The sequence below is a fragment of the Hyla sarda genome, chromosome 7, assembly GCF_029499605.1.
Source record: "Hyla sarda isolate aHylSar1 chromosome 7, aHylSar1.hap1, whole genome shotgun sequence".
In the NCBI taxonomy this organism is placed as follows: domain Eukaryota; kingdom Metazoa; phylum Chordata; class Amphibia; order Anura; family Hylidae; genus Hyla; species Hyla sarda.
In genome coordinates this window covers 30,518,909-30,542,054 of record NC_079195.1, presented here as the reverse complement: position 1 = coordinate 30,542,054, position 23,146 = coordinate 30,518,909, and the positions used below count along the sequence as shown (strand labels likewise).

Sequence of the window (23,146 nt, the reverse complement as noted above, 5' to 3'; positions counted from 1 at the left end):
CCATTTATATATGTAATGGAGGGCAGTGAATACCATTTATATACTGTAATGGAGGGCAGTGATTACCATTTATATATGTAATGGAGGGCAGTGATTACCATTTATATATGTAATGGAGGGCAGTGATTACCATTTATATATGTAATGGAGGGCAGTGAATACCATTTATATATGTAATGGAGGGCAGTGATTACCATTTATATACTGTAATGGAGAGCAGTGAATACCATTTATATACTGTAATGGAGGGCAGTGAATACCATTTATATATGTAATGGAGGGCAGTGAATACCATTTATATATGTAATGGAGGGCAGTGATTACCATTTATATACTGTAATGGAGAGCAGTGAATACCATTTATATACTGTAATGGAGGGCAGTGAATACCATTTATATATGTAATGGAGGGCAGTGATTACCATTTATATATGTAATGGAGGGCAGTGATTACCATTTATATACTGTAATGGAGGGCAGTGATTACCATTTATATATGTAATGGAGGGCAGTGAATACCATTTATATATGTAATGGAGGGCAGTGATTACCATTTATATATGTAATGGAGGAGCAGTGATTACCATTTATATACTGTAATGGAGGGCAGTGATTACCATTTATATATGTAATGGAGAGCAGTGATTACCATTTATATATGTAATGGAGGGCAGTGATTACCATTTATATATGTAATGGAGGGCAGTGATTACCATTTATATATGTAATGGGAGGACAGTGATTACCATTTATATATGTAATGGAGGACAGTGAATACCATTTATATATGTAATGGAGGACAGTGATTACCATTTATATATGTAATGGAGGGCAGTGAATACCATTTATATATGTAATGGAGGGCAGTGATTACCATTTATATATGTAATGGAGAGCAGTGATTACCATTTATATATGTAATGGAGGGCAGTGAATACCATTTATATATGTAATGGAGGGCAGTGAATACCATTTATATATGTAATGGAGGGCAGGTGAATACCATTTATATATGTAATGGAGGGCAGTGATTACCATTTATATATGTAATGGAGGGCAGTGATTACCATTTATATACTGTAATGGAGGGCAGTGATTACCATTTATATATGTAATGGAGGGCAGTGATACCATTTATATTGTAATGGAGGGCAGTGAATACCATTTATATATGTAATGGAGGCAGTGATACCATTTATATATGTAATGGAGGGCAGTGATTACCATTTATATATGTAATGGAGGGCAGTGATTACCATTTATATACTGTAATGGAGGGCAGTGATTACCATTTATATATGTAATGGAGGACAGTGATTACCATTTATATATGTAATGGAGGACAGTGAATACCATTTATATATGTAATGGAGGGCAGTGATTACCATTTATATATGTAATGGAGGGCAGTGAATACCATTTATATATGTAATGGAGGGCAGTGAATACCATTTATATATGTAATGGAGGGCAGTGATTACCATTTATATATGTAATGGAGGACAGTGATTACCATTTATATATGTAATGGAGGGCAGTGATTACCATTTATATATGTAATGGAGGGCAGTGAATACCATTTATATATGTAATGGAGGGCAGTGATTACCATTTATATATGTAATGGAGGGCAGTGATTACCATTTATATATGTAATGGAGGGCAGTGATTACCATTTATATATGTAATGGAGGACAGTGATTACCATTTATATATGTAATGGAGGGCAGTGAATACCATTTATATATGTAATGGAGGGCAGTGAATACCATTTATATATGTAATGGAGGGCAGTGAATACCATTTATATATGTAATGGAGGGGCAGTGATTACCATTTATATATGTAATGGAGGACAGTGAATACCATTTATATATGTAATGGAGGGGCAGTGAATACCATTTATATATGTAATGGAGGGCAGTGAATACCATTTATATATGTAATGGAGGGCAGTGATTACCATTTATATATGTAATGGAGGGCAGTGAATACCATTTATATACTGTAATGGAGGGCAGTGATTACCATTTATATATGTAATGGAGGGCAGTGAATACCATTTATATATGTAATGGAGGGCAGTGAATACCATTTATATACTGTAATGGAGGGCAGTGAATACCATTTATATACTGTAATGGAGGGCAGTGAATACCATTTATATATGTAATGGAGGGCAGTGATTACCATTTATATATGTAATGGGAGGGCAGTGAATACCATTTATATACTGTAATGGAGGGCAGTGATTACCATTTATATACTGTAATGGAGAGCAGTGAATACCATTTATATACTGTAATGGAGGGCAGTGAATACCATTTATATACTGTAATGGAGGGCAGTGAATACCATTTATATACTGTAATGGAGGGCAGTGAATACCATTTATATACTGTAATGGAGGGCAGTGATTACCATTTATATACTGTAATGGAGAGCAGTGAATACCATTTATATACTGTAATGGAGGGCAGTGAATACCATTTATATACTGTAATGGAGGGCAGTGAATACCATTTATATATGTAATGGAGGGCAGTGAATACCATTTATATATGTAATGGAGGGCAGTGAATACCATTTATATACTGTAATGGAGGGCAGTGATTACCATTTATATACTGTAATGGAGGGCAGTGATTACCATTTATATATGTAATGGAGGGCAGTGAATACCATTTATATATGTAATGGAGGGCAGTGAATACCATTTAATATATGTAATGGAGGGCAGTGATTACCATTTATATATGTAATGGAGGGCAGTGAATACCATTTATATACTGTAATGGAGGGCAGTGAATACCATTTATATACTGTAATGAGAGGGCAGTGAATACCATTTATATATGTAATGGAGGGCAGTGAATACCATTTATATACTGTAATGGAGGGCAGTGATTACCATTTATATACTGTAATGGAGGGCAGTGATTACCATTTATATATGTAATGGAGGGCAGTGATTACCATTTATATATGTAATGGAGGGCAGTGATTACCATTTATATACTGTAATGGAGGGCAGCGAATACCATTTATATATGTAATGGAGGGGCAGTGAATACCATTTATATATGTAATGGAGGGCAGTGAATACCATTTATATATGTAATGGAGAGCAGTGATTACCATTTATATACTGTAATGGAGGCAGTGAATACCATTTATATATGTAATGGAGGGCAGTGAATACCATTTATATATGTAATGGAGGGCAGTGAATACCATTTATATATGTAATGGAGGGCAGTGATTACCATTTATATACTGTAATGGAGGGCAGTGATTACCATTTATATATGTAATGGAGAGCAGTGAATACCATTTATATACTGTAATGGAGGGCAGTGATTACCATTTATATACTGTAATGGAGAGCAGTGAATACCATTTATATATGTAATGGAGAGCAGTGAATACCATTTATATATGTAATGGAGAGCAGTGAATACCATTTATATATGTAATGGAGAGCAGTGATTACCATTTATATACTGTAATGGAGAGCAGTGAATACCATTTATATATGTAATGGAGGAGCAGTGAATACCATTTATATATGTAATGGAGGGCAGTGAATACCATTTATATATGTAATGGAGGGCAGTGATTACCATTTATATATGTAATGGAGGGCAGTGAATACCATTTATATATGTAATGGAGGGCAGTGAATACCATTTATATATGTAATGGAGGGCAGTGATTACCATTTATATATGTAATGGAGGGCAGTGAATACCATTTATATATGTAATGGAGGGCAGTGAATACCATTTATATATGTAATGGAGGGCAGTGAATACCATTTATATATGTAAATGGAGGGCAGTGAATACCATTTATATATGTAATGGAGGGCAGTGAATACCATTTATATATGTAATGGAGGGCAGCGAATACCATTTATATATGTAATGGAGGGCAGGTGATTACCATTTATATACTGTAATGGAGGGACAGTGAATACCATTTATATATGTAATGGAGGGCAGTGAATACCATTTATATATGTAATGGAGGGCAGTGAATACCATTTATATATGTAATGGAGGGCAGTGAATACCATTTATATATGTAATGGAGGGCAGTGATTACCATTTATATATGTAATGGAGGGCAGTGAATACCATTTATATACTGTAATGGAGGGCAGTGATTACCATTTATATATGTAATGGAGGGCAGTGAATACCATTTATATATGTAATGGAGGAGCAGTGAATACCATTTATATATGTAATGGAGGGCAGTGAATACCATTATATATGTAATGGAGGGCAGTGATTACCATTTATATACTGTAATGGAGGGCAGTGATTACCATTTATATACTGTAATGGAGGGCAGTGAATACCATTTATATATGTAATGGAGGGCAGTGAATACCATTTATATATGTAATGGAGGGCAGTGATTACCATTTATATATGTAATGGAGGGCAGTGAATACCATTTATATACTGTAATGGAGGGCAGTGAATACCATTTATATATGTAATGGAGGGCAGTGAATACCATTTATATATGTAATGGAGGGCAGTGATTACCATTTATATATGTAATGGAGAGCAGTGATTACCATTTATATATGTAATGGAGAGCAGTGATTTCCATTACATATATGTAATGGAGAGCAGTGCCCTCCATTACATATATAAATGGTATTCAGCTGCACTCCATTTACATATATGAAATGGAGGCAGCTGCCCTCCATTACATATATAAATGGTAGGCAGCTGCCTCCATTACTATATAAATGGTAGGCACTGCTCTCCATTACATATATGTAATGGTATTCACTGCTCTCCATTACATATATAAATGGTAGTCACTGCTCTCCATTACATATATAAATGGTAATCACTGCCCTCCATTACATATATAAATGGTATTCACTGCCCTCCATTACATATATAAATGGGTATTCACTGCCCTCCATTACATATATAAATGGTATTCACTGCCCTCCATTACATATATAAATGGTATTCACTGCCCTCCATTACATATATAAATGGTATTCACTGCCCTCCATTACATATATAAATGGTAATCACTGCTCTCCATTACATATATAAATGGTAATCACTGCTCTCCATTACATATATAAATGGTAATCACTGCTCTCCATTACATATATAAATGGTAATCACTGCCCTCCATTACATATATAAATGGTATTCACTGCCCTCCATTACATATATAAATGGTATTCACTGCCCTCCATTACAGTATATAAATGGTATTCACTGCCCTCCATTACATATATAAATGGTAATCACTGCCCTCCATTACATATATAAATGGTATTCACTGCCCTCCATTACATATATAAATGGTATTCACTGCCCTCCATTACAGTATATAAATGGTAATCACTGCCCTCCATTACAGTATATAAATGGTAATCACTGCCCTCCATTACATATATAAATGGTATTCACTGCCCTCCATTACATATATAAATGGTATTCACTGCTCTCCATTACATATATAAATGGTATTCACTGCCCTCCATTACATATATAAATGGTAATCACTGCCCTCCATTACAGTATATAAATGGTATTCACTGCCCTCCATTACATATATAAATGGTAATCACTGCCCTCCATTACGTATATAAATGGTATTCGCTGCCCTCCATTACATATATAAATGGTATTCACTGCCCTCCATTACATATATAAATGGTATTCACTGCCCTCCATTACATATATAAATGGTATTCACTGTCCTCCATTACAGTATATAAATGGTAATCACCTCCCTCCATTACATATATAAATGGTATTCGCTGCCCTCCATTACATATATAAATGGTATTCACTGCCCTCCATTACATATATAAATGGTATTCACTGCCCTCCATTACATATATAAATGGTATTCACTGCCCCTCCATTACATATATAAATGGTATTCACTGCCCTCCATTACATATATAAATGGTATTCACTGCCCTCCATTACATATATAAATGGTAATCACTGCCCTCCATTACATATATAAATGGTATTCACTGCCCTCCATTACATATATAAATGGTATTCACTGCCCTCCATTACATATATAAATGGTAATCACTGCCCTCCATTACATATATAAATGGTATTCACTGCCCTCCATTACATATATAAATGGTATTCACTGCTCTCCATTACATATATAAATGGTATTCACTGCTCTCCATTACAGTATATAAATGGTAATCACTGCTCTCCATTACAGTATATAAATGGTATTCACTGCTCTCCATTACATATATAAATGGTATTCACTGCTCTCCATTACATATATAAATGGTATTCACTGCTCTCCATTACAGTATATAAATGGTAATCACTGCCCTCCATTACAGTATATAAATGGTATTCACTGCTCTCCATTACATATATAAATGGTAATCACTGCCCTCCATTACAGTATATAAATGGTATTCACTGCCCTCCATTACATATATAAATGGTATTCACTGCCCTCCATTACATATATAAATGGTATTCACTGCCCTCCATTACATATATAAATGGTATTCACTGCCTCCATTACAGTATATAAATGGTAATCACTGCTCTCCATTACAGTATATAAATGGTATTCACTGCCCTCCATTACATATATAAATGGTATTCACTGCCCTCCATTACATATATAAATGGTATTCGCTGCCCTCCATTACAGTATATAAATGGTATTCACTGCCCTCCATTACATATATAAATGGTATTCACTGCCCTCCATTACATATATAAATGGTAATCACTGCCCTCCATTACAGTATATAAATGGTATTCACTGCCCTCCATTACAGTATATAAATGGTATTCACTGCCCTCCATTACATATATAAATGGTATTCACTGCCCTATATTACAGTATATAAATGGTATTCACTGCCCTCCATTACAGTATATAAATGGTATTCACTGCCCTCCATTACATATATAAATGGTAATCACTGCCCTCCATTACATATATAAATGGTATTCACTGCCCTCCATTACATATATAAATGGTATTCACTGCCCTCCATTACATATATAAATGGTAATCACTGCCCTCCATTACAGTATATAAATGGTAATCACTGCCCTCCATTACAGTATATAAATGGTATTCACTGCCTCCATTACATATATAAATGGTATTCACTGCCCTCCATTACATATATAAATGGTATTCACTGCCCTCCATTACAGTATATAAATGGTATTCACTGCCCTCCATTACAGTATATAAATGGTATTCACTGCTCTCCATTACAGTATATAAATGGTAATCACTGCCCTCCATTACAGTATATAAATGGTATTCACTGCCCTCCATTACAGTATATAAATGGTATTCACTGCCCTCCATTACAGTATATAAATGGTATTCACTGCCCTCCATTACAGTATATAAATGGTATTCACTGCTCTCCATTACAGTATATAAATGGTAATCACTGCCCTCCATTACAGTATATAAATGGTATTCACTGCCCTCCATTACATATATAAATGGTAATCACTGCCCTCCATTACATATATAAATGGTATTCACTGCCCTCCATTACAGTATATAAATGGTATTCACTGCCCTCCATTACAGTATATAAATGGTATTCACTGCCCTCCATTACATATATAAATGGTATTCACTGCCTCCATTACATATATAAATGGTAATCACTGCCCTCCATTACAGTATATAAATGGTATTCACTGCCCTCCCATTACATATATAAATGGTAATCACTGCCCTCCATTACATATATAAATGGTATTCACTGCCCTCCATTACATATATAAATGGTATTCACTGTCCTCCATTACATATATAAATGGTATTCACTGTCCTCCATTACATATATAAATGGTAATCACTGCCCTCCATTACCATATATAAATGATATTCACTGCCCTCCATTACATATATAAATGGTAATCACTGTCCTCCATTACATATATAAATGGTATTCACTGCCCTCCATTACATATATAAATGGTAATCACTGTCCTCCATTACATATATAAATGGTAATCACTGCCCTCCATTACATATATAAATGGTAATCACTGCCCTCCATTACATATATAAATGGTAATCACTGCCCTCCATTACATATATAAATGGTATTCACTGCCCTCCATTACATATATAAATGGTAATCACTGCCCTCCATTACATATATAAATGGTAATCACTGTCCTCCATTACATATATAAATGGTAATCACTGCCCTCCATTACATATATAAATGGTATTCACTGCCCTCCATTACATATATAAATGGTATTCACTGCCCTCCATTACATATATAAATGGTAATCACTGCCCTCCATTACATATATAAATGGTATTCACTGTCCTCCATTACATATATAAATGGTAATCACTGTCCTCCATTACATATATAAATGGTAATCACTGCCCTCCATTACAGTATATAAATGGTAATCACTGCCCTCCATTACATATATAAATGGTAATCACTGCCCTCCATTACATATATAAATGGTATTCACTGCCCTCCATTACATATATAAATGGTATTCACTGCCCTCCATTACATATATAAATGGTAATCACTGCCCTCCATTACATATATAAATGGTAATCACTGCCCTCCATTACAGTATATAAATGGTAATCACTGCCCTCCATTACATATATAAATGGTAATCACTGCCCTCCATTACATATATAAATGGTATTCACTGCCCTCCATTACATATATAAATGGTATTCACTGTCCTCCATTACAGTATATAAATGGTATTCACTGCCCTCCATTACATATATAAATGGTAATCACTGCTCTCCATTACATATATAAATGGTAATCACTGCCCTCCATTACATATATAAATGGTATTCACTGCCCTCCATTACATATATAAATGGTAATCACTGTCCTCCATTACATATATAAATGGTATTCACTGTCCTCCATTACATATATAAATGGTAATCACTGTCCTCCATTACATATATAAATGGTAATCACTGCCCTCCATTACATATATAAATGGTAATCACTGCCCTCCATTACATATATAAATGGTAATCACTGCTCTCCATTACATATATAAATGGTAATCACTGCCCTCCATTACAGTATATAAATGGTATTCACTGCTCTCCATTACAGTATATAAATGGTAATCACTGCTCTCCATTACATATATAAATGGTATTCACTGCCCTCCATTACATATATAAATGGTAATCACTGCCCTCCATTACAGTATATAAATGGTAATCACTGCCCTCCATTACATATATAAATGGTATTCACTGCCCTCCATTACATATATAAATGGTATTCACTGCCCTCCATTACAGTATATAAATGGTATTCACTGCTCTCCATTACAGTATATAAATGGTAATCACTGCCCTCCATTACATATATAAATGGTATTCACTGCCCTCCATTACATATATAAATGGTATTCACTGCCCTCCATTACAGTATATAAATGGTATTCACTGCTCTCCATTACAGTATATAAATGGTAATCACTGCCCTCCATTACATATATAAATGATATTCACTGCCCTCCATTACATATATAAATGGTAATCACTGTCCTCCATTACATATATAAATGGTAATCACTGCCCTCCATTACATATATAAATGGTAATCACTGCTCTCCATTACAGTATATAAATGGTATTCACTGCCCTCCATTACATATATAAATGGTAATCACTGCCCTCCATTACATATATAAATGGTATTCACTGCCCTCCATTACATATATAAATGGTAATCACTGCCCTCCATTACATATATAAATGGTAATCACTGTCCTCCATTACATATATAAATGGTAATCACTGCCCTCCATTACATATATAAATGGTATTCACTGCCCTCCATTACATATATAAATGGTAATCACTGCCCTCCATTACATATATAAATGGTAATCACTGTCCTCCATTACATATATAAATGGTAATCACTGTCCTCCATTACATATATAAATGGTAATCACTGCCCTCCATTACAGTATATAAATGGTAATCACTGCCCTCCATTACATATATAAATGGTAATCACTGCCCTCCATTACATATATAAATGGTATTCACTGCCCTCCATTACATATATAAATGGTATTCACTGCCCTCCATTACATATATAAATGGTAATCACTGCCCTCCATTACATATATAAATGGTAATCACTGCCCTCCATTACAGTATATAAATGGTAATCACTGCCCTCCATTACATATATAAATGGTAATCACTGCCCTCCATTACATATATAAATGGTATTCACTGCCCTCCATTACATATATAAATGGTATTCACTGTCCTCCATTACATATATAAATGGTAATCACTGTCCTCCATTACATATATAAATGGTAATCACTGCCCTCCATTACATATATAAATGGTATTCACTGCCCTCCATTACATATATAAATGGTATTCACTGTCCTCCATTACAGTATATAAATGGTATTCACTGCCCTCCATTACATATATAAATGGTAATCACTGCCCTCCATTACATATATAAATGGTAATCACTGCTCTCCATTACATATATAAATGGTAATCACTGCTCTCCATTACATATATAAATGGTAATCACTGCTCTCCATTACATATATAAATGGTAATCACTGCTCTCCATTACATATATAAATGGTATTCACTGCCCTCCATTACATATATAAATGGTAATCACTGTCCTCCATTACATATATAAATGGTATTCACTGTCCTCCATTACATATATAAATGGTAATCACTGTCCTCCATTACATATATAAATGGTAATCACTGCCCTCCATTACATATATAAATGGTAATCACTGTCCTCCATTACATATATAAATGGTAATCACTGTCCTCCATTACATATATAAATGGTAATCACTGCCCTCCATTACATATATAAATGGTAATCACTGCCCTCCATTACATATATAAATGGTAATCACTGCTCTCCATTACATATATAAATGGTAATCACTGCCCTCCATTACAGTATATAAATGGTATTCACTGCTCTCCATTACAGTATATAAATGGTAATCACTGCTCTCCATTACATATATAAATGGTATTCACTGCCCTCCATTACAGTATATAAATGGTAATCACTGCCCTCCATTACATATATAAATGGTAATCACTGCCCTCCATTACATATATAAATGGTAATCACTGCCCTCCATTACATATATAAATGGTAATCACTGCCCTCCATTACATATATAAATGGTAATCACTGCCCTCCATTACAGTATATAAATGGTAATCACTGCCCTCCATTACATATATAAATGGTATTCACTGCCCTCCATTACATATATAAATGGTATTCACTGCCCTCCATTACAGTATATAAATGGTATTCACTGCTCTCCATTACAGTATATAAATGGTAATCACTGCCCTCCATTACATATATAAATGGTATTCACTGCCCTCCATTACATATATAAATGGTATTCACTGCCCTCCATTACAGTATATAAATGGTATTCACTGCTCTCCATTACAGTATATAAATGGTAATCACTGCCCTCCATTACAGTATATAAATGGTATTCACTGCTCTCCATTACATATATAAATGGTATTCACTGCCCTCCATTACATATATAAATGGTATTCACTGCCCTCCATTACATATATAAATGGTAATCACTGCCCTCCATTACATATATAAATGGTAATCACTGTCCTCCATTACATATATAAATGGTAATCACTGCCCTCCATTACAGTATATAAATGGTAATCACTGCCCTCCATTACATATATAAATGGTAATCACTGCCCTCCATTACATATATAAATGGTATTCACTGCTCTCCATTACATATATAAATGGTAATCACTGCCCTCCATTACATATATAAATGGTATTCACTGCCCTCCATTACATATATAAATGGTATTCACTGCCCTCCATTACAGTATATAAATGGTATTCACTGCCCTCCATTACATATATAAATGGTATTCACTGCTCTCCATTACAGTATATAAATGGTATTCACTGCCCTCCATTACAGTATATAAATGGTATTCACTGCCCTCCATTACATATATAAATGGTAATCACTGCCCTCCATTACAGTATATAAATGGTAATCACTGCCCTCCATTACAGTATATAAATGGTATTCACTGCCCTCCATTACATATATAAATGGTATTCACTGCTCTCCATTACATATATAAATGGTATTCACTGCTCTCCATTACAGTATATAAATGGTATTCACTGCCCTCCATTACATATATAAATGGTATTCACTGCCCTCCATTACAGTATATAAATGGTAATCACTGCTCTCCATTACATATATAAATGGTAATCACTGCCCTCCATTACAGTATATAAATGGTATTCACTGCTCTCCATTACAGTATATAAATGGTAATCACTGCCCTCCATTACATATATAAATGGTAATCACTGCCCTCCATTACATATATAAATGGTAATCACTGCTCTCCATTACATATATAAATGGTAATCACTGCCCTCCATTACAGTATATAAATGGTATTCACTGCCCTCCATTACAGTATATAAATGGTATTCACTGCTCTCCATTACAGTATATAAATGGTAATCACTGCCCTCCATTACATATATAAATGGTATTCACTGCCCTCCATTACATATATAAATGGTAATCACTGCCCTCCATTACATATATAAATGGTAATCACTGCCCTCCATTACATATATAAATGGTATTCACTGCCCTCCATTACATATATAAATGGTATTCACTGCCCTCCATTACAGTATATAAATGGTATTCACTGCTCTCCATTACAGTATATAAATGGTATTCACTGCCCTCCATTACATATATAAATGGTAATCACTGCCCTCCATTACATATATAAATGGTATTCACTGCCCTCCATTACATATATAAATGGTATTCACTGCCCTCCATTACATATATAAATGGTAATCACTGCCCTCCATTACATATATAAATGGTATTCACTGCCCTCCATTACATATATAAATGGTATTCACTGCCCTCCATTACATATATAAATGGTAATCACTGCCCTCCATTACGGTATATAAATGGTATTCACTGCCCTCCATTACATATATAAATGGTATTCACTGCCCTCCATTACATATATAAATGGTAATCACTGCCCTCCATTACATATATAAATGGTATTCACTGCTCTCCATTACAGTATATAAATGGTAATCACTGCTCTCCATTACATATATAAATGGTATTCACTGCCCTCCATTACATATATAAATGGTAATCACTGCCCTCCATTACAGTATATAAATGGTATTCACTGCTCTCCATTACAGTATATAAATGGTAATCACTGCCCTCCATTACATATATAAATGGTATTCACTGCCCTCCATTACATATATAAATGGTAATCACTGCCCTCCATTACAGTATATAAATGGTATTCACTGCCCTCCATTACATATATAAATGGTAATCACTGCCCTCCATTACATATATAAATGGTATTCACTGCCCTCCATTACATATATAAATGGTATTCACTGCCCTCCATTACATATATAAATGGTAATCACTGCCCTCCATTACATATATAAATGGTATTCACTGCCCTCCATTACATATATAAATGGTATTCACTGCCCTCCATTACATATATAAATGGTATTCACTGCCCTCCATTACATATATAAATGGTATTCACTGCCCTCCATTACATATATAAATGGTATTCACTGCCCTCCATTACATATATAAATGGTAATCACTGCCCTCCATTACATATATAAATGGTAATCACTGCTCTCCATTACATATATAAATGGTAATCACTGCCCTCCATTACAGTATATAAATGGTAATCACTGCCCTCCATTACAGTATATAAATGGTATTCACTGCCCTCCATTACAGTATATAAATGGTAATCACTGCCCTCCATTACAGTATATAAATGGTATTCGTTGCCCTCCATTACAGTATATAAATGGTAATCACTGCCCTCCATTACATATATAAATGGTATTCACTGCCCTCCATTACATATATAAATGGTATTCACTGCCCTCCATTACAGTATATAATGGTATTCACTGCCCTCCATTACAGTATATAAATGGTATTCACTGCTCTCCATTACAGTATATAAATGGTATTCGCTGCTCTCCATTACATATATAAATGGTATTCACTGCCCTCCATTACATATATAAATGGTATTCACTGCCCTCCATTACATATATAAATGGTAATCACTGCCCTCCATTACATATATAAATGGTATTCACTGCCCTCCATTACATATATAAATGGTATTCACTGCTCTCCATTACATATATAAATGGTATTCACTGCCCTCCATTACATATATAAATGGTAATCACTGCCCTCCATTACATATATAAATGGTATTCACTGCCCTCCATTACATATATAAATGGTAATCACTGCTCTCCATTACATATATAAATGGTATTCACTGCCCTCCATTACATATATAAATGGTAATCACTGCCCTCCATTACATATATAAATGGTATTCACTGCCCTCCATTACATATATAAATGGTATTCACTGCTCTCCATTACATATATAAATGGTAATCACTGCTCTCCATTACATATATAAATGGTATTCACTGCCCTCCATTACATATATAAATGGTATTCACTGCCCTCCATTACATATATAAATGGTATTCACTGCCCTCCATTACATATATAAATGGTAATCACTGCCCTCCATTACATATATAAATGGTATTCACTGCCCTCCATTACATATATAAATGGTATTCACTGCTCTCCATTACATATATAAATGGTAATCACTGCTCTCCATTACATATATAAATGGTATTCACTGCCCTCCATTACATATATAAATGGTATTCACTGCCCTCCATTACATATATAAATGGTAATCACTGCTCTCCATTACATATATAAATGGTAATCACTGCCCTCCATTACAGTATATAAATGGTATTCACTGCTCTCCATTACAGTATATAAATGGTAATCACTGCCCTCCATTACATATATAAATGGTAATCACTGCCCTCCATTACATATATAAATGGTATTCACTGCCCTCCATTACAGTATATAAATGGTATTCGCTGCCCTCCATTACATATATAAATGGTATTCACTGCCCTCCATTACATATATAAATGGTATTCACTGCCCTCCATTACATATATAAATGGTATTCACTGCCCTCCATTACATATATAAATGGTAATCACTGCCCTCCATTACATATATAAATGGTATTCACTGCCCTCCATTACAGTATATAAATGGTATTCACTGCCCTCCATTACATATATAAATGGTATTCACTGCCCTCCATTACATATATAAATGGTATTCACTGCTCTCCATTACATATATAAATGGTAATCACTGCTCTCCATTACATATATAAATGGTAATCACTGCCCTCCATTACATATATAAATGGTAATCACTGCCCTCCATTACAGTATATAAATGGTATTCACTGCCCTCCATTACAGTATATAAATGGTATTCACTGCCCTATATTACATATATAAATGGTATTCACTGCCCTCCATTACAGTATATAAATGGTATTCACTGCCCTCCATTACAGTATATAAATGGTATTCACTGCCCTCCATTACATATATAAATGGTATTCACTGCCCTCCATTACATATATAAATGGTAATCACTGCCCTCCATTACATATATAAATGGTAATCACTGCTCTCCATTACATATATAAATGGTAATCACTGCCCTCCATTACATATATAAATGGTATTCGCTGCCCTCCATTACATATATAAATGGTATTCACTGCTCTCCATTACATATATAAATGGTATTCGCTGCCCTCCATTACATATATAAATGGTATTCACTGCTCTCCATTACATATATAAATGGTAATCACTGCCCTCCATTACATATATAAATGGTAATCACTGCCCTCCATTACATATATAAATGGTATTCACTGCCCTCCATTACATATATAAATGGTATTCACTGCCCTCCATTACATATATAAATGGTATTCACTGCCCTCCATTACAGTATATAAATGGTAATCACTGTCCTCCATTACAGTATATAAATGGTATTCACTGCCCTCCATTACATATATAAATGGTATTCACTGCCCTCCATTACATATATAAATGGTATTCACTGCTCTCCATTACATATATAAATGGTATTCACTGCCCTCCATTACATATATAAATGGTAATCACTGCCCTCCATTACATATATAAATGGTAATCACTGCCCTCCATTACATATATAAATGGTAATCACTGCCCTCCATTACATATATAAATGGTATTCACTGCTCTCCATTACAGTATATAAATGGTATTCGCTGCCCTCCATTACATATATAAATGGTATTCGTTGCCCTCCATTACATATATAAATGGTAATCACTGCCCTCCATTACATATATAAATGGTATTCGCTGCCCTCCATTACATATATAAATGGTATTCACTGCCCTCCATTACAGTATATAAATGGTAATCACTGCCCTCCATTACATATATAAATGGTAATCACTGCCCTCCATTACATATATAAATGGTATTCAGTGCCCTCCATTACATATATAAATGGTAATCACTGCCCTCCATTACATATATAAATGGTATTCACTGCCCTCCATTACAGTATATAAATGGTAATCACTGCCCTCCATTACATATATAAATGGTAATCACTGCCCTCCATTACATATATAAATGGTATTCAGTGCCCTCCATTACATATATAAATGGTATTCGCTGCCCTCCATTACATATATAAATGGTAATCACTGCCCTCCATTACATATATAAATGGTATTCAGTGCCCTCCATTACATATATAAATGGTATTCAGTGCCCTCCATTACATATATAAATGGTATTCACTGCCCTCCATTACATATATAAATGGTAATCACTGCCCTCCATTACATATATAAATGGTATTCACTGCCCTCCATTACAGTATATAAATGGTATTCGCTGCCCTCCATTACATATATAAATGATATTCGCTGCCCTATATTACATATATAAATGGTATTCACTGCCCTCCATTACATATATAAATGGTATTCGCTGCCCTCCATTACATATATAAATGGTAATCACTGCCCTCCATTACAGTATATAAATGGTATTCACTGCCCTCCATTACAGTATAAGTCAGTGTCACGTTTTCTGCGCGATGCCGATGGGTACATCTGACGGAATCACTAGCGCAGTGAGGACGTACCTTAAGTATACCATTCTATGTCTGGTTACCATCTTACTAGAGCGTTGGCATATGCATGTTCATCTTTATATTTTTTTCTAGGCCTCTGATGGTCTAGACCAGTGTTTCCCAACCAGGGTGCCTCCAGCTGCTGCAAAACTACAATTCCCAGCATGCCCGGACAGCCTTTGGCTGTCCGGGCATGCTGGGAATTGTAGTTTTGCAACAGCTGGAGGCACCCTGGTTGGGAAACACTGGTCCAGAGTATCAGATAATCCGGCACCTCAGTAGCCCCATGAATGCCATATTATCGCAGTGTTACTGAACCAGAATTTCATGCCATATTTCTCTTCTCATTTACAGTCCGTAACGTGAAGTCAGGCGAGTACCTGTGCACCGTGTCCTGCTCTGACGTCTCTCGCCTCTTGTGTTTGGCGGTTTCCTGTACGTCTGATGGGCTCTGCCAATGGGTGACAGGAGGGCGGGAACTGCTGCTGTGGGAGGAGCTTCCAAGGGGCGGAGCCTTGGACAGGTTAGTCCCTGTATTAATCCCTGTACAGTGATCCCTCAACTTACAATGGCCTCAACATACAATAGTTTCAACATACAATGGTCTTGTCTGGACTATTGTAAGTTGAAACCAGACTCAACATACAATGATACAGATAGTCCAGATCTGTTAAACGTGTCACTGGCTGGAAGAACCGACCAATCAGAATGGGCATTCACTGGTAAAACCCCTGTATTACTGAAGTGTATGCACTGACTGGTGTCTGGTAGGGCCCCCTACAGTACAGGAAGGTATTACATGTTCTGTACACTTTACCTGTACCAGGGTTACCTGTTCCTCTGGACACCAGGTAAGGACGACTCCATGTTACTTTTTTAGGACACTGCGGATACTGTACAGGACCACGAAGAAGCTCCTGTCCTCTACATAGACCAGTGTTTCCCAACCAGGGTGCCCCCAGCTGTTGCAAAACTACAACTCCCAGCATGTCCTGACAGCCTTTGCCTGTTTGGGCATGCTGGGAGTTGTAGTTTTGCAACAGCTGGGGGCTCCATGCTTGGGAAACAATGACATAGACAGTGATTACAGCTCCCAGCAGATCTTTCTTACTTTTATATCTAAGGATTTGCTTTATCTATATTAGTTATCTACTTATTTTTCTTTAATCCTCACTTTTTCCTATTTTTGGATGACATTTTGGTGCCTTTAGAACCAATTACAAGGTTTCCATAGAGTTCTGGTCTCAACATACAATGGTTTCAGCATACAATGGTCGTCCTGGAACCAATTAATATTGTAACTTGAGGGACCACTGTATAGCTGAATACATAAGATATACCTGTAAAATGCCTCATCACTGACTTATACCTGTTATCACTTCCTTATGAACCATCCGCCTCCCCTTGTGTATGGTACATGCTGAATTTAATATCGGAATCATACAGCGCCATTCAGTATCCCTCGCCAGCCCGGCTGATTTATTACCGTGAATGTTTTTTTTTTTTAATCCAATAAATGGATCATTGAAGAGTCTCTGGTGATTTTCAGATCATCGATGCTGAAAAATGTAATTAAAAGCAATAATTTTTCATTTCGAAACGTTGTAATTCGATTGGAAAAAGAGATAAATCCACTTAACCCTCGAGGACTGAGCGTTCCTTTGTTTTATGCATTTAAAGAGGTGTAATTTATAAATTTTTAGGGGGGGGGGGGGGGGCTTGTGTTTTTCCTTTTTTTCTTTGCGGGATGTTAAAGGCCCCATGTTTTAGATACATAGGACGGCTAAAGGGGTTGTCCAGTAAAAAATTGTGTATCCCCTGTCTGATCATGGGGGGATGCGACTGCTGCGACCCCCTCGATCTTTAGAACGGGGCCCCCGCATGTGCTGTAGACCGCACAGTCCATTCATTTGTATGTGAGCATTAGAGATGTATGAGTACAGCACAACATCTCCAGCGCTCCTATAGAAATAAATGCAGAGCGTGCTGTCTACCGCACAAGCCGGGACCCCATTTTGGAAGTCGTGGGGTCCCGACTTACCCCCTATCCTATGTATAAGGCTGTCCAGGCATGCTGGGAGTTGTAGTTTTGCAACAGCTGGAGGCATCCTGGTTGGGAAACACTGATCCAGCCTAAAGAGAGTTGTAAAACTACAACTCCCAGCATGCCCAGGCAGCCGTTGGCATTCTGGGCATGCTGGGAGTTGTAGTTTTGCAACAGCTGGAGGCACCCTGGTTGGGAAACACTGATCCAGCTTAAAGAAAGTAGCAAAACTACAACTTCATGCATGCCTGGACAGCTGTTGGCTGTCCGGGCATGCTGGGAGTTGTAGTTTTGCAACAGCTGGAGACACACTGGTTGGGAAACGCTGATCCAGCCTAAAGAGAGTTGCAAAACTACAACTCCCAGCATGCCCAGACAGCTGTTGGCTTTCTGGGCATGCTGGGAGTTGTAGTTTTGCAACAGCTGGAGACACACTGGTTTGGAAATACTGAACCAGTCTAAAGAGAGTTGCAAAACTACAACTCCCAGCATTCCCAGACAGCCGTTGGCTTTCTGGGCATGCTGGGAGTTGTAGTTTTGCAACAGCTGGAGACACACTGGTTGGGAAATACTGAACCAGTCTAAAGAGAGTTGCAAAACAACAACTTCCAGCATGCCCGGACAGCCGTTGGCTGTCCGGACATGCTGGGAGTTGTAGTTTTGCAACAGCTGGAGGCACACTGGTTGGGAAACACTACTTAACCCGTTGCAAAACTACAACTCCCAGCCTAAAGGGTCAGTCTACTTTTGAGCTCACTTGCATTACTTGTCTCATACTGATCCTGAATTCCATAATGTCTCCTATACTCCAGTCACACCCAGAGCTGCAATCAGAATTCTGCTGGGGGCAACATGGATTCCACCAGCTGCCAGACCTGCACACTGTGGACAGATGAGCTGATCTCCTAAGTATCGCAGACTATGTTGTGTTCAGAAGAAGATCCAGCAGTGAGATGTATATTTATACATAATTAACTATAACTATGTATATATATATATATATCAGGGGACAGTACAGAGATCTCTCCCATGATCTATTTATACCCAGGACTGTATCTATAACAAGGGGGCATCCTCTACGTCTAGAGGAAAGAAGGTTTCTACACCAGCACAGACAGGGGTTCTTTACTGTAAGAGCAGTGAGACTGTGGAATTCTCTCCCGGAGGAGGTGGTCATGGGGAACTGTGTAAAAGAGTTCAAAACGGGTCTGGATGCATTTTTGGAGAGTAAGAACATTATAGGTTATGGATACTAGATTTATAGGGACAGAACATTGATCCAGGGATTTATTCTGATGCCATATTTGGAGTCGGGAAGGAATTTTTACCTCTAGTATGAGGGTCTTTTGCCTTCCTCTGGATCAATTCAGTAGGGACTCATTAGGGTTAGGCTGCGTTCATACGGCCGTCTAGACCCGTCCCGTTCTTCTCCCCTCAAAAATAAAAACGGACTTTAAAAAATAACGGACAATAACGGATGTTATGCGTTTGGATCCGTTATTGTTCAGTTAATAAACCAAAAAATGTTTTTTAGTTCTGAGCATGCACGGATCAAAAAACGGATTGAAAAAACGGATGCAAACGGATGACATTAAAGGCTCATCTGTTTTCCATAGACTTCAATGTTAAATTTACTGTATCCGTTTTTTTCTTCCATGTTTTTTTGACTTAAGAAAAAACACTGCATGTGCCGTTTTTTTTGCCTTAAAAAAAACGTAAATTAGTGCAGACGGGTACCAACGGGTTGTAAAAAAAAATCCCATTAACATGAATGGGATTTTTTTTAAAAAACCATTTATAATCCATTTACAGCCTGCAAGAACGTAACGAAAACGGGGATAAAAAAAAACGGGGACAGACGGCCGTGTGAACGCAGCCTTATAGGTTGAACTTGATGGATTCTGGTCTTTTTTAAACCTTATGAACTATGTCACTATGTGATTTCCTGCACCCTCAGCAATAAAAATAAGCTAATAGAAGTCTGAATGCAGATCTGGATGTGACTAGAGAAGGACACCATCAGTACAAAATAAGTGCACACTATCCAAAATCTTCTTTTTAATGGAATCGGTTCTAAAACACTATAATTCATGTTATCATTCGGACATAATTCTTTCATTTTTTTCCTGTCATAGTTCTGCTGTGCGGGTCCAGTTCTGTAAAGACTTTCTACGTCCTGCTCCAGACAGTGATTCTGATCATGACGAGGAGGGTAAGGAAACTAAGATGGTCTAATGCAGTGTTACCTTAAAGGGGTACTCCAATGGAAAACATTGTTTTTTTAGGTCTTTATAAGTCAACTGGTGCCAGAAAGTTTAACAGATTTGTAAATGATTAAACTATTAAAAAAAATCTTTACCCTTCCAGTACTTTTTAGCAGCTGTATGCTACTGAGGAAATTATTTTTCTTTTTGAATTTCTTTTTTGTCTTGTCCACAGTGCTCTCTGCTGACACCTGATGCCCGTATCAGGAACTGTCCAGATCAGCATAGGTTTGCTATGGGGATTTTCTCCTGCTCTGGGCAGTTCCTGATACGGGCATCAGGTGTCAGCAGAGAGCACTGTGGACAAGACAAAAAAGAAATTCAAAAAGAACAGAATTTCCTCTGTAGCATACAGCTGCTAAAATGTACTGGAAGGGTAAAGATTTTTTAATAGAAGTAGCTAAATCTGTTTAACTTTCTGGCACCAGTTCATTAAAAATGTTCAGCCATTGTGTTACTACAATTCTTATCGTGCTCTGACAGCTGAAGGCTACCAGGGCATGATAGGGGTTGTAATTTTGCAGTAACCAGGGAGGCCCATGTTAGAAAACACTGGTCTTATGCATAAAGTCTTGTGACATAAAGCTATGTTCACACAGTGGAACTGAGCAAAATTCCACGGGAATATTCAGCTTGGAAATTCCACTGCAGCAGAGTCCCATTGATTTCAATGGGATTCTGCTGCACTGTGCACACTGCAGAATTTCTGTGGAAGATGTCTCTGCTGCGGAAATCCCGATTCCGTTGTCCACACACTGAATACTCATGTCTATTCTTTCTGCAGATTCTGCTCGGACATGCATTTCCGTCTATGATACGGGGCATTTCTGAGAAGTCCCAGTGGCCACCGATTAAAATCTTTGGCCGTGTGAACATGGCCAAAGGAGATGAAACGTGTTAACTTTTTCACAATGATGAGTTGCGCTTACAGGCCCGAAACCTAAGGCTGCACAACTGACAGATTCCGATGCAGCATTGTCAGAGATCATTTGTGGAAATCGAAATCACCATCATCCACATCGATGTCTACATCCGGCCTGGCATGTCTGTTTAATGTTATTTGTGTATATGTGTGAACATCGACGTGGATTGTGAGTCGGATCCATACAAGGTCTATATGACCACTAGAGAGAGTTGCAAAACTACAAATCCCAGCATGCCCGGATAGACAACGGCTGTCCGGGCATGCTGGTAGTTGTAGTTTTGCAACAGCTGGAGGCACCCTAGTTGAGAAACACTGACCCAGCCTAAAGAGAGTTGCAAAACTACAACTCCCAGCTTGGCCAGAGAGCCGTTGGCTGTCTGGGCATGCTGGGAGTTGTAGTTTTGCAACATCTCGAGGCACACTAGTTGAGAAACACTGACCCAGCCTAAAGAGAGTTGCTAAACTACAACTCCGGGCATGCTGGGATTTGTAGTTTAGCAACAGCTGGAGGCACACTAGTTGGGAAACACTGACTCAGTCTAAAGAGAGTTGCAAAACTACAACTCGCAGCATACCCGGACAGCTGTTGGCTGTCTGGGCATTCTGGTAGTTGTAGTTTTGCAACAGCTGGGGGCAC

The 23,146-nt window shown here is 36.9% G+C and overlaps 1 protein-coding gene across 5 annotated transcripts in view; it reads left to right on the top strand.

Moving 5' to 3' along the window:
- Positions 1–23,146, top strand: part of LOC130283471 (uncharacterized WD repeat-containing protein alr3466-like) — a 141,710-nt gene that overhangs the window by 112,950 nt on the left and 5,614 nt on the right. For 4 of the 5 annotated variants that reach the window (XM_056533055.1, XM_056533053.1, XM_056533052.1 and 1 more), the window contains exons 12-13: positions 17,631–17,799; positions 21,456–21,532. In XM_056533055.1, coding sequence (XP_056389030.1) covers positions 17,631–17,799; positions 21,456–21,532 — 246 coding nt within the window. The remainder of the gene's footprint in view (positions 1–17,630; positions 17,800–21,455; positions 21,533–23,146) is intronic. The other variant, XM_056533056.1, reaches the window with a different exon arrangement.